The sequence below is a fragment of the Tenebrio molitor genome, chromosome 5 (assembly GCF_963966145.1).
Source record: "Tenebrio molitor chromosome 5, icTenMoli1.1, whole genome shotgun sequence".
NCBI classification, from domain to species: Eukaryota; Metazoa; Arthropoda; class Insecta; order Coleoptera; family Tenebrionidae; genus Tenebrio; species Tenebrio molitor.
In genome coordinates, this window is record NC_091050.1 from 16,082,745 (window position 1) to 16,096,803 (window position 14,059).

Sequence of the window (14,059 nt, forward strand, 5' to 3'; positions counted from 1 at the left end):
ATTGCGTCAAAGAATGACCTTGACGACCAAAATTTATTGCTCGCGACTGTAAGTACAGTCCATTTTTTTAAATCAGCTGTCTAAGTGTTGTCAAGTTGGTATGAGCAATTGAAAGTGCATTTCATAATATAGGTTGGCAACGTCGAGCCGTGCAAGGTCATCGACGCTGTCATTGCGCATAACTGTCATTTGCGTTTGCGTTGAAAAATTAACGCATAAAATTTGAAAAGGTGCCTTCGTAGTGCACAGAGAGTGAAAAAATGGCCCTGATTCGGTACTGCGAAGAGTTTTGAAAGGTAACAACCATGAATTGAGTAAAAAGGCGATTTGTGAGAAGGCTTCAAACACATTCAATGTATCGTATTAAATACCTATTTTCTAAATTCTCATTTATTTCCGTAAATAGTTTTCTAAAATAGATACGTTGGACGTCTGCAATCATATGTGATGGCTCTAAAACGACAAAATGTATTCAACCCCGAAAAAATTAATGTTTTCTTCATTGTTTAAACTGCAACTGTTTCATTACAAAAAATCGTTGTGTTCCAAAGTCCACTTCAATGTACCTAAACGAAAGTACAGTGGCGGCCATTAATTTGGAAACACCAAGATTTTTCTATTGTAAATTGTTTGTCACTTTGACAATGTTATTGACATATCAATTTCGGCTGCGACAGTCTGTTGAATGCGCTCAACGATGACATGAGTGACATGAGTTCATGACATAACGCTTACACTATCAAATATTAGAAATATCCAGTAAACTAGATTAGGCCGGTGTTTCCAAATTAATGGCCGCCAGTGTACATGCTCTACAAAATACTCTTTAAAAACAAGTATGTACCTACATAAACCTACATTTCATTGAAACCTTTAACACTGACTATATACGTTCGACATTTCAATTACGTTAGACAGAGTGACAGACTGACAGACACAATTTTGACGTGGGTGAAATTGTTATACCGCTGGTCGGAAAGTACAGGTTTTAGGGTAACACAGTCTGGTCTTTTACTAAGTTTTGACACTGACAGCTAATTTAAAAAAAATAGGCTATACATACTGGATATCATAGGTTTTTCTTCAATTTTTGAAGTGGTTGAGGGTCTAGTTTTTTATCCAAAAAACTTCATTTTTCCTGAGTATTTAACACGTTACCGTTCATTTTACCTCGAAAACGTTTGAGATCTCACATTTAAAAATTTATTTAAGCTTTCTGTTTATGGAGCATTTTGACATTATTTACGATTACATTGGGTGATTCAAAATGATTGTGGATAAATATGGCCACTATGTACGAAAATTTATGTGGCAACTGTGTGGGTGGGGTAGACTTGACATTTGTATGCTTTTTCATTGGCGTCCATTTGATTTTTTTATACTATTGCAAGTTAACTTGAAAATTTTCAAAATTGCGCGAATATGAACTGTCAAAGAAATGTCAACTCCATCCCACACAGTTACCACATAAATTTTCATACATGGTTGCCATATTTATCCATCATTTTAAATCACCCAATATTATTTATGTTGGAAGTTAATTTTTTTAGCAGATAGATTTTCTGTTTTTGGAGAAGTTGGTATTCAAATTTTTTTCTTTAATTCATTTTCTTTTTCTGGACTGTTTGTGAACGAGGTGACTTTTAATGATTGAAACAAAGTTTGTGGGTTGGCACTCCTGAATAATTGGTAATTGTCAAAGAATTGTCTGTTGATTCGCTTTCTTGGTTAAAATTCTAGAAATAAATAATGACAATTTGATTTATTTTGACTTTTGAACCACCATATTTGAATTTGACATCCAAGTATACCAACATAAAATCGTAAATGTGTTGCCGACCGAACAAAACTAATTTCATTCATTTTTAATTTAATTTAATTTCAATATTGTGATTTCAAATTTGATATTTTTGGAACGTTTTCGCTTGCACGGTTCTTGAAATTTTTTCTTCATTGCTCTTTATTAGATTCCTTTTTTATCTTGACTCACTGATTACACAATTTGCTCATCAAAATGCAACCTTAATCCCTGTCAAACTCGATTATTTCCGAGTCGGATGCATTTCGTCCCTTGCGCTATTTCGGGTCTTCCCTCCTGGAGTTCACCGCTTCCAGGAATAGCCAAACGTTGCCAACAAAGACCCCAAAGGGTGCCGAATTTCGGCGATAATTACGCCCACAAAGTTCTTCCTCGTCGATTCAAAGAACACGCTTTCGTCTAATTCCGGGAATCGTGTAGAAAAACCCAAATGTGGGCGGAATATGAATTAGAGAGTCGGTCGGGCCCTCTTTCGGCAAAAGCTCTCTTCGATCAAAGAGAAACTCTCTACACATTGTAACTTTTTACATTTTATTCAAGTGGTCGCGCACTTATCACCCCAAGAAGCGGCGTTTGTTTACGCTTGTCCTCCTCTTCGACGGAAATAGACAAAGAATGTCGTTTTGTAACTTGCGCACTTACTGGAAGACTCCGTCTATTTTTAGCATTTATTGCACATTTCCAGCAAAGCGTGTGCTCACCTGATAACCTCGCGAATTTATTATGTTTGCGCCGACTTGTTTGATTAAATGTGCAGCAGAATGACAGAGCTGGTTCGAATTCGGACGACTTTGCCCCATATTAATCACAATTTTTTCGTTTTGTAAACGGCCGAGCTGATCGCGTTCTCGGCTGGTTTATTCATGAGGCATGTGCACCGGTGGCGCCAAACCTTATTAGCGGCACGTCGGGAAGATTGTTTACCTAAAATGGAGCAACCCGATGGGCCTCGAATCGGGACGGACGCAGGAATGCTGACCCAAAAATGGCGGCCCCTTTGGGTCAGCGACGTTCTCCGGTGTGCCGGACTGGTCCGGCAGGATCCCTGGCATATAAGGAGAAATGGTTCTTGCGGCGGGACTGACGCTCTAATATGGTTAGAATCGCAGTTCTCGGAATTCGGACGGGTCGAGGAAACTCCGGGCGCAAGAAATCCCGCCACCGGAAGATTGATTGATGTCTCCGCGAACTTTCTCAATCGCTCTTTTTATCGGTCCCTCTGTTTGCGAAGTGTTGTAAAACTTGTGTGCGATCCCAGTCGATAGTTAAACATCGAGCTTCCATGGGAAATTACAATTTCCTCCGGCTGGCAACCGCGATAACTTAATCCCCGGATTCGTCCGGATTATGCGAGACGTAATGGACCTACAGGTAATTGGTTTGATTTAAGGGGGTCGCGTTTTGTAAGTAACCGCTCGCACTGAAAAAAATCCAGTCTAAATTTAGCACCGATTCTCCGAATAGCATCTCGGAACGGTTTACAAACAAAATATAATTAGGGAATCTCCATTTTGAGTACCTGCGTCGACTCTTTCTCTCTTTTTTCCTTGCTCCTCTCCGTATTTGGAGGCGTTCTTGCGCGCGATAACAGCGAGAATTTGCGCTGCAAAAGCTGCTCGACTTGATTTATGGATAAAAATAAACGCGAAATTACACGCGACTCTTCCATCAGACGCTTATAAATAAATCGCGGCCCTGATTAAGCACCGCCAACCTCCTGGCTGGTTCAACGGGGGTGGTTCTGGATCAGTCCGATTTTAATTCCTCATTCTCCGGCGGCTCTTAATTTCCTGACCGGGGTCGCTGGTGCAGTGCTTCGCTTTCCACTCCACGATAAGATAGACCCTCTTCCGGTAGCGCTTTCGTTACACTTGCATCCGGTTTACGTGCTGCCAACTTAACAAGGGTATCTTTGAAAAATTCGAGTAGGTCGATAGTTTTATATCGGCGACCTCGGGGGCACCACAGATAAAAGGAACGACCGGCGGGCTCGGTGCCGCCTCCAAATGGAGACTTTCTCTTTGATTTACTTCCTTTTTCGTATCTGTTTATTTTGAACCGTAACATGCAAGAAAAACAAATTGTCAAACTTTATTTTATTCGTTTCTTCTAATTTGCACCTGATTTAACACTACGAAACCGGTCAACTCGGCCCCATTTTCACTTAGGGTTGGCTATGCATCATTCTTTGTTTCCCGTTGCACTTTACACACTGACAAGTTTGGCATTTCAATAAATATTTTTCTTTTAATTTGGCGTTTCATGTTATGCTGATGCCGCGCAAAATTTATAGGTTATGTTTCAATTGTACCTATAAAAAATGCCGTTCACGATTATTTTAAACACGCAGGAGGCCGCGATATTTTTTTGTTAGATTGGCGTCAGGTCCTGTCATATGACGTTTCGTTTTTAAATATTCGCATTGTTGTCAATCCCGTCATTAATTTAGTTAATAAGAATTTACCCAGAACTGCCCTGCAAATATGTATGTTTCATTTCAATTACAATTTTACGATTATTGTTCCTAATGCGTTCAATTATTTAAAAAATGTAACAACTTGGGAGCAGTGTTCGGTTGAATTATAACCTAAAATAGATTTATTAAGACAAATCACAATACTGCCAACTAAAATGTCAGATTTTCATAGATAGTCCGAATTTGAAATAATCGTGAATGGTTTATACTGACTGACATTTGTCCTTCGTTCTTGCGTGTCTAAAGTAACAGAAAAAATAAAAACTCCTTCCAAGCCAACTCCAAGTGAAAATTTTAATAGTCACCCGTTATTTGATTAATCTTCTTTGACGATTATTTTGCTAAGTTTAAACGAGCACCGTTTACACTTCACTATTCTTAAACTGCACCGTAAAAGACTGGAGATCCATTTGACTCTCCATTCAGTAGCGAAAAAAATGTTTGTGTACAAACCGAGCACAGTTTTAACACCTTGGAAGCTCAGTTTACAGGCGATCCACTATTACACAGAACTGTTAATTAAAATCTGTTTGTTTTAATTGCACTAAAAATACCAGCTCTGTTTATACACGTTCCCATTGAAGAATCGTGGTCCCTCAAGGATCCACTCCGGCGTCGCCGTTGTTCGGGCGTGCGAGTTGCCTCAGCTCATTGGAAGGAATTAATGTGCGATAACGAGTTGACGAGGTTTACGGCGCCATAACCGGTGCACAATATTAATCAGGCCATGGCGGATATGACTTTACGGCCGAAAAAGGTATAAACGCGACGGACTCGTGCTCGAGATGTGATCGTCGAAGACGTAAAGAGGTCGACGATGTCGGTTTCGTATCGGATTCCGTGTTCACGCATGGATCAGCGCCGAATAGACGACATGTGTTCGCTCAATTATGTAATTTGAATATAAAAGCGGTTCGAGCGTAATGGAGGTTTTACCGGGTTTTCACAATGCGGAAGACGTTGCCGACTGTGATTCAGCGGTTTATTGTCGGCCGCCGGAGAAAAAGGGGAAGAAAACGGAACGGGTTCGCTCTTCAGGGGAAGAACCGAAGCTCCGGGTGTCAAGTCTGACGTTTCATAAACTGCACCCGGTCCTCGCCGATATTTCACGTCCCGGCAAAAACTCCGATGATAAATGTACTACCCCGTCCGTCACGAGTGCACGCCACACAACAATACATCATTGTGCGATCTAGAATAACCGCCGTGTTCGCTTCATCTAACGACCTCTCGACTTGCAGCCAGTTATTAATTGATCGCTACCGACACCGCGGAGGGATCGCACACGTACGCCGCCTATATCAATGTCCCACCCTCATTATTATGCGCCGGATCTTCGGCCCATCGTCACGGAAAACGCGCCGAGCGGGACCCAGACGTGGAAGACGGGGAGAACGTGACGTAAATCACCAAACGGGTTGGACCTCGATCAAAGCACCAGACAGTCGACGACGGAATTGATGCAGACACCTGCGAAAACTGACCAGGAAGGGGCGCAGGAATTGGATCGGACCTGTTCCACAGAAAAAAAGAGTGTGCTTAAGTTTTTAAATAATCATAAAAAATCTGCATTTTTCAATAGATAAATACCGGGTGATTTTAAATGATTGTGACTTTTTTTTCTTAAGTTGGGAACATTTTTCATAAATTATTTTGGCAAACTTGATACCTTGATCAACACATTGGCGTACTTACGTCATTTTGACATTTTATGTATTAATAAATTGTGTCATATAGGCGAGGACGCCTATGTTTATGTCAACTATCACATTAAAAAGCAGAATAACCAACAATAATATTAACAACCTATGAAAAAAAGTCACATTCATTTAAAATTACCCGGTAATAAAAGCGGACGTAATAAATAAAGTCGTTTTCAATGACATCCGTGCTGTCAATATGACAATATGTTGGCATCACTTGCTGTTTCAGTTTAGTAGTTTTGAATTTCCTAATTTGGCAATTTACCTTGCCGCGGCAAATTGACAAATTCAAATTATTTATCATTTTCGACAAATCAAAGAAAATATACCGGGTGATCAAGAAGGACTGTTTAAGTTGGCAATACAATTAAGAAAATTTTTTTATTCGGCTATTTACAACACTGCAACCGGATATGTTTTGTGGTTTTATTTGACGGATATCTGACGTAGCATAAATAACGACAAAATGGGAGGATATGAGAGTAAAAATTAACGGCAAAAAGAAATCAAAGTTGGAATTCGGAATAATAATTTAAAAATTTACTAAAGGAAATTCTCGAAGTGCTGCCCATTTTGCTGTAAACATAAATTAACTCTTCTCTCGAACGATTCACCAGCATGTTTAATTTAATTTGAAATGTCAAATTTGACTTGTCACTGATGCGGCTGTCAGTGTGAAGCCGTCAACAACCGGAAGTTACTCCAGTAGTTGTACCATTTAAAAATAAAATTCAGCATTACCAACTTAAACAGTCCTTCTTGATCTTGATGTTGTCTGATTCGGATTCCGACGATGATTTAGTTCACCTAACTATGTTTTACACCATGTTGACGATTGAGTTCTTGTTTGTTGTTGATGTTTCAAGAAATATAAATTTTCTTTTACCATAACCTCAATTTCTTGTTTGACATTTTTTTAACTAGGATTTGCTCATACTCTGAATACTGGTTATGAAGTTGTTTGTAAACTCTGTCCACTGATAGATTGCTTGACATAAATGTTACTAAAAGTGTTCACTCTACGCTATAAGAAATAGATTCGGCGCGAAATTTAAAAAAATGACAGAACAGGTTTACACGTGATGTTTTATTATTATTCTGTATGTTTGCACTTGGAAAGACGGAAGAAAACTTCAATATAGCAGGGGTAATATATTAGGTTTTATTAATACAGGGTATTTCAAGAGTAATAATGTGCCCGATGGATTTAAAAATGCAACGCACAATACATTTTCGAATTTCCGAAAAAAGCTGGCTACAGAAATCAAAATATCCAGCTTTTTTCGGAAATGGCTAAAACAAACAAGAGATTATTTAATATTTAATGCATGAACAAAAATTACCTCTGTATCATTTTCGATGTTTGTAATTAGACTCTTGAGGCACGCACTCACTTCACAAATTCAAAGAAATCATCAAAAATCGCAACGGAGGAGATCAAAACAGCAACACGATCAAAACTAATAACTTTTAAAACCAGAGGAACGCAAAACAAAGCTCTAAAGATGAAAAATCGCAAATCTAAATGCTTAAATCACTTGACAGCACTGACAATTTCAAATTTGAAACGTCATATAATTTATTTTTCGCGTGGGTTTTATAACAACCAATGAGAATCAGTGGCGCGAATGCTTCAAGATATTACCAACACAATCTATGATACTTTCTTAATATTTTAATGTTATGGTTTGGGGATTTTGTTATCTAAGGATATTTAAAAAAATGCATTCTATCAGTGGACGTAGTTGACGTAGTCTACAATCTGCACCAACATATTAAAAATGTCACTGACAGCACGGATGTCATTGAAAACGACTATAACTATTCTGAACTTCATGTTTCTTGCTGTCCAATTAGCTTTTTTCTGAAAATATTTGTATTAATCAATGCAATTAGATTACCTTTAGTAATCCCCCAGTATTTTTCGCGTTTCTCTTACTGCCAAATGACCATTTCCTTCATTTTTCATTTCAATTGAGAATTGCATGAGGTGATTTTGAATTTTTGACATTGAATGATCTGTACCTGGACCACATTTTCAACAGACATGATCACAGCATGAGACAGACGTTTTTAGTTTTTCCCACTATAAATATTAATTTCCGTTATTAATATTGATAAATACCTTGAGATCATTGCCTTACCATCATTGTCAAGTTTAGACATTTTCACATCAGGTTCACACCACACCAGATGGTCAACATCGGGGGCAAAAATTAAAAAAATAAATCCAAATATGTACTTGCCTTCCACAATTATTGCTGTCTTGTCAGCATTTAATCTTGTTTACATTAACCTCACTTATATTAAATACTAACACTGTCAAATATGATTTTAATGCTGTGCGCAAGCGCTAGGGCTCGTTTCCAATCAAGGTATCATTTTAGATATCTTGTTCACAATCAACAATTCACAACAATTAAATTTTACCATTTTATCGGTGTCCGTTATTCTGAAGTTACAAAACAGCAAACTTGTCTCCCAGATTTAAAGGCCTGTTAATATCCGATCTTTTAACGTATTCGATACAGAATAGTCCCTAATAAATATCAATACTCTGTATTTTTCAACAGAAACTGCCAATACGTCCGCTTTTAGAGGTAAACAGACTGGCAAAATTTGTGAGGTTAGGTTTCGATGTTTCAGTTTTATTTTCTTGACGATGGTTTATTATGTTGAACAGAACACAAGTTTTCATAGCACTACCCTATATTATGATACCTAATTTGTCCATTTTCCTCTTCACATTTTGCTACACTTTTTCCAATAGATGAATAATTGTTGAAGTCATATAATTGAGAATTACGTATTAAATCCTACATCCATCTGTAAACTTACAATATTTGTCGTGTCTTTATCGTTTATAAATAACTATAATTGAAATTTTTTAATAAACAATTGTCAAAATATTGTCATGTTGGTATGAGCCAAACTGTGATTTTCATGATAATACGGTTAGTCACACTGAGTGAGTGTACATTTTTTTAATGTAACTGGGCCTGCGCTCTGACGAGCGAGAGTTTATTTCAAATTCGAAAAAGATTTCTGCTAATTTCTCATTCAATTTGTTTTGAAAATGAATTCACGGAAGAAAGGTACGGGAAGTGAAGTGAACATAACCTTAACTATGATTTGGTGTCAAATTGTTATACAGTTGGTCCCTATGCGCACATTTTAGGGTGGTACAGAGTGGTTTTTTACTTAATTTTGACATTGACAATTGTTTATTAAAAAAAATTCACTATGTATTATATACAGCTACTCCTGCAGCTCTGCACTGAGGTCAGTCAGGTCCACAACACAATGAATACTGAAAATTGAAAAGTGACAAGTGACGCACAGTTGATTGTTTTTCGCTCACTCTGCAAAAAACCTCGACTCCCAAGAACTAATTCAGTGCCCGGGGATAAAATGTAGTATGTAGTGCGCCTAAAGAAGTTTTCACTTCAAAAACTAAGTCGCAGAAATCGACTGGACTGCAGCGGACTTGGTTGGTCGACGAAGTCTAGGCTGCGATGGTAGATTTAGTTGCGACGACTTAGTTTGGCTGTGCGAGATTTGATGCCGCGTGGTATAATACGCCTGCCTAGATTCAGTTGACGGATTACCCCATCAACTGGGATTTTCGTTTTTAATATCGACCGAACATGGGAGCCGCCGCGTATCGTTTCAATTATGAAAATCCAGATCCCAAGCAATTTGCGTGGTCCCGTCAACAGAAGGGTAGTCCGGAATTGAGCTTTCGGCTAATTAACATCAATAATAATTAATCGCTTTAACACGAATGCGCTTTGTTGACGAGGGGACCGACAATTCTTTGTCCAAACAAACGGACACGAATTTAAATATAATGGACGGAGCGGCGAACACCTAGACCAGGTGTCGTTGCGTCGGCAAGTTAATTAAATTTTGATGGTCGGAAGAGTTCGAAAAGTGTGTTTATATTGATTTACGATATGAACGGCGAATGTCATTGTCAGCCCGCTTGTAAATAGGAAGAGAAAGTCATCAAAAATTCATTAAATCCATATTTCCCCCGGCTTTTACGACGGATGGTTTACTGCTCCCGATAAGGCACTGCCGTTTATAATCCCCCGGAGTGTCCGGCGGGGGCGGAATCGCCCAAAACTCCAAAGGGGCACCGAGAGGAGACCCGATTTGTCGCAAGCAATTCGAAAAGAAGACCAAGTCGCCGGCTGAGTCCCCTCGTTAGACTTAGTTTCAACTAAGCCAATTAGATTAACGCGAGAACGAGATCGGCTTTTATCTGTGTTAATCGAATCTGATCGGGTGGGAAAAGTATGAAGAGATGAGTTTTCAGCCGGAGCTGATTCGAGTCTTGGGTCGTACATCAGCGCTCGCTGCCGGAATACAAGGAACACGATTCCGGCGAACAGTTTCTAACTAGAGCTGGTAAATCTCTCGTGAACCAGCTGCGAAAGCCGCCACCTATCTCGAACGCGAAATCCGCCTTTTAAAAAATTAAACCCCGATAAAATCGCCCACTTTTCACCGCCGCCCCCATTGACCTCATTCTCGACGGAGCGAGAAAATTCGAAAAAAGTCCATCAACTCGCCGCAAGAATTACCATAAAGTCGGCCCCTCGCGCACGCACCTTAATTAATTCGGATTGGCCAGATCGAGATTTTAATCAGGGCGGAGCGGCCTAAAAATCGGAAATGTATAACTGGTTGTATAAGCGGGGGTTGTTCGCGAAACAATTACGGGGCAAGTTTTGGTCGTAAACTCGCCGGCTGGATGTTCCGGGCATTAAATACATTAGGGTAAAGAGAACGAATGTGCGGTTTCGGCAACTTTCCGACCCGGATCTGACCGGAGAGGGTTTCTTAAAGCGATTAAAGGAAAAAATTAGACTCTCCCCGGGAGCTGTTTCATCGAAATTCCTGCGAGTTCCGGAGCGGTCGGACAAGAACAGAGTGAATTTGTCGTCGCAGACGAGCCGAACAAACGGGTGCGTCTTTACGTGACGGCCTGACACGCCAGGATGCTCCCGCCCGACAACGACAAAGGAGCATCCCCCAGGACTTGTCACACGCGGCGGCGTCTGTCTGGGACGCGTCTGGTGCCGGGACCAGGATTTGCATTAAAAATAGAATCTGCACAAGCCGGTGCAACGAGCATCTCTCCCGATGACACGATCGATCGCCAAGACCCCCGGAAAATTCCAATTACGGCGTTTTTCGAGCCGGTGCACGAGCGACGCGGAACCGGAGTCATGAAATTCAGACCGGGAATGCTCCCGGAATATTTAATATAAGTGGCGCAGCACGGTCGCGATGATCCTGCAATACGGAGCTTCGCAGTGAGCTAGGACAGACAATGGAGCTGTCCCGTCTTGACCCGGTTTCCAACGGAAATAACCATCCAGTCTTTTATTTTACCGGGGTGGAGCGACTCGGCCGGGGGAAAATTACAACCACTTCGTCAGGAATTACAAGGTTTTCCCATCACGTTTCGCCTCTAATTCGACCCGAAGTGCAGCTCAGATATGCACTTTTATCTCGCACATGTCGACAGAATATCGTTATCTTGCGTATACGATTTGGAAACTCCAACTTGTGATTGATAAAACAAATCTCGAGTTTTTGAAGTGAAAACTTCTTTAGGCGCACTACATACATTTTAAAATCTCAGGAGTCGAAATTTTTTGCGGAGCGAGCGAAAAACAATCAACTGTGCGTCACTTGTCATTTTTCAATTTTCAGTGTTCATTGTGTTGTGACCCGACTGACCTCAGTGCAGAGCTGCAGGAGTAGCTGTATATAATATAGTTATATATAAACGATAAAGACACGACAAATATTGTAAGTTTACAGATGGATGTTGGATTTAATACGTAATTCTCAATTATATGGCTTCAACAATTCATCTATTGGAAACATTTGTGTAGCAAAATGTGAAGAGGAAAATGGAAAAATTATCATAACACAGGGTATTGCTATGAAAACTTGTGTTCTGTTCAATATAATAAACCATCGTCAAGAAAATAAAACTGAAACATCGAAACCTAACCTCACAAATTTTGCCAGTCTATTTACCTCTAAAAGCGGACGTATTGGCAGTTTCTATTGAAAAATACAGAGTTTTGATGTTTATTAGGGGTTATTCTGTATCGAATACGTTAAAAGATAGGATATTAACAGGCCTTAAAATCTGGGAGACTAATTTGCTGTTTTGTAACTTCAGAATAACGGACACCGATAAAATGGTAAAATTGAATTGTTGTGAATTGTTGATTGTGAACAAGATATCTAAAATGATATCTTGATTGAAAACGAGCCCTAGCGCTTGCGCACAGCATTAAAATCATATTTGACAGTGTTAGTATTTAATATAAGTGAGGTTAATGTAAACAAGATTAAATGCTGACAAGACAACAATAATTATGGAAGGCAAGTATTTGGATTAATTTTTTTAATTTTTGCCCCCGATGTTGACCATCTGGTGTGGTGTGAACCTGATGTGAAAATGTCTAAACTTGACAATGATGGTAAGGCAATGATGTCAGTGTATTTATCAATATTAATAACGGAAATTAATATTTATAGTGGGAGAAACTAAAAACGTTTGTCTCATGCTGTGATCACGTCTGTTGAAAAGTGGTCCAGGTACAGATCATTCAATGTCAAAAACTCAAAATCACCTCATGCAATTCTCACTAGAATGAAGGAAATGGTCATTTGGCAGTTTCTATCGAACAATGCAGATTTTTGATGAATATTTAAAAACACCACTGGATTTAAATATGTAATATTAATTATTTATGCCTTGCTCCTTATTCCTCCATAATAATATAATTTATAGAATACATATTACTTAAAATCAATAACGAGCGTCATAGAAGTTTTCACTTCTGTCGTGCGGTCTTAAGCACACACTCTTTTTTTTCTCAAATGCCTTGAAGTTCTAATCTAGGTCCCCCATCTTCGACTCGACGTGATAGAAACCACGTTTTGCAGGAATCGCACGGCACTGGCGTGGCTGTCTCCTGCCGCAAAAGTTTCTGCAGGAAAGGTGAAATATTTACCAAGCTCGTCGTTTTATTAGACATTCATGAGTCAACTACAAGTTTTAAGCAAATAAAACAATGATCGAACGCAAATCCTGCAGGCGGTGCTCAGACCGCAAGTCGTTGTTTGTGGTGCATTTTTATCGCGCCGGTGTTTATTTCCACTGGAACAACATTTGTTTTGTCGCCTGTGGCACCAGTGTAAACAAGATAAGAAGGAAAAAAAATAATTTGCCACATAGATAACGTATCAATAACGTTCCACATCGGAGCACAATCGCAATTTCTCCCCCGCTTTCTAGCGACAAAAGTGTGGATAATTGGCGGGGCTCGTCGCGCTCCACTAAAGGCCCTCGCAGACCGAATTCGGGGAAGCGCGATGGGGCCCGGCGCGTTTAATTAAGTGCAATTTTATTGTGTGCAAACAGAATGGTGGCGGCGGGAGCGGTTCCCGGTGTTGACGACCGCAGATTCGCCAGAACAGAAAAAAGAAAATCGCAGTCCAAACTTCAGTTAGTTTTTGTTGCGTCCCGGGCATGCCGCAGGGTTCGATGGTGGGTCCCGTTCTGTTCTAACACAATATTCTGCGTGCCGAAAAATCGGTAGTGCTGGCAACAGCACTTCGAGGTGAAAACGGACGCGATGCAAACGGGTCGTACGTAAATAAATAAACAAAACCGAACCAGGTTTCCCATTCATGAAGGTGGCCCACGCCTCGTGGGCTTACGCGTAAAAATATAACGGAGTAGGACGACGGTTCAAGTGGGCAGCCGAGGTGAAAACACCGGGAGTCCGAGTTTTATCGTGTTTTACGACCATATGGTGGCTTTCTAATTTCTCGAAGGGACTTGGAGGGTGTCGCGACGCCCGAAGACACCCGGGAGGAGTTTTTTCGGTAAACGATGGCAAAGAGACAAGACTTTGAGTTTGAATCCGTGCCAACCACTCGATCCCCGCTGAAGATAACCCACGTTTCGGGGGGCATCTCGGTCCCGTAAAGGAACGCGTCGGATTAAACGAGATTGCCCCC

At 40.1% G+C, this 14,059-nt stretch overlaps 1 protein-coding gene across 2 annotated transcripts in view; it reads left to right on the plus strand.

Moving 5' to 3' along the window:
- LOC138130622 (amyloid beta A4 precursor protein-binding family B member 1-interacting protein-like) overlaps positions 1–14,059 on the plus strand; it is a 50,867-nt gene that overhangs the window by 5,863 nt on the left and 30,945 nt on the right. The window contains exon 1 of one of the 2 annotated variants that reach the window (XM_069047204.1): positions 13,325–13,583. The exons of the other annotated variant lie outside the window; for it this stretch is intronic. Coding sequence (XP_068903305.1) covers positions 13,566–13,583 — 18 coding nt within the window. The 5' untranslated portion in view covers positions 13,325–13,565. Of the gene's footprint in view, positions 1–13,324; positions 13,584–14,059 lie in introns of those variants that run through there. 2 annotated transcript variants of the gene reach the window in all.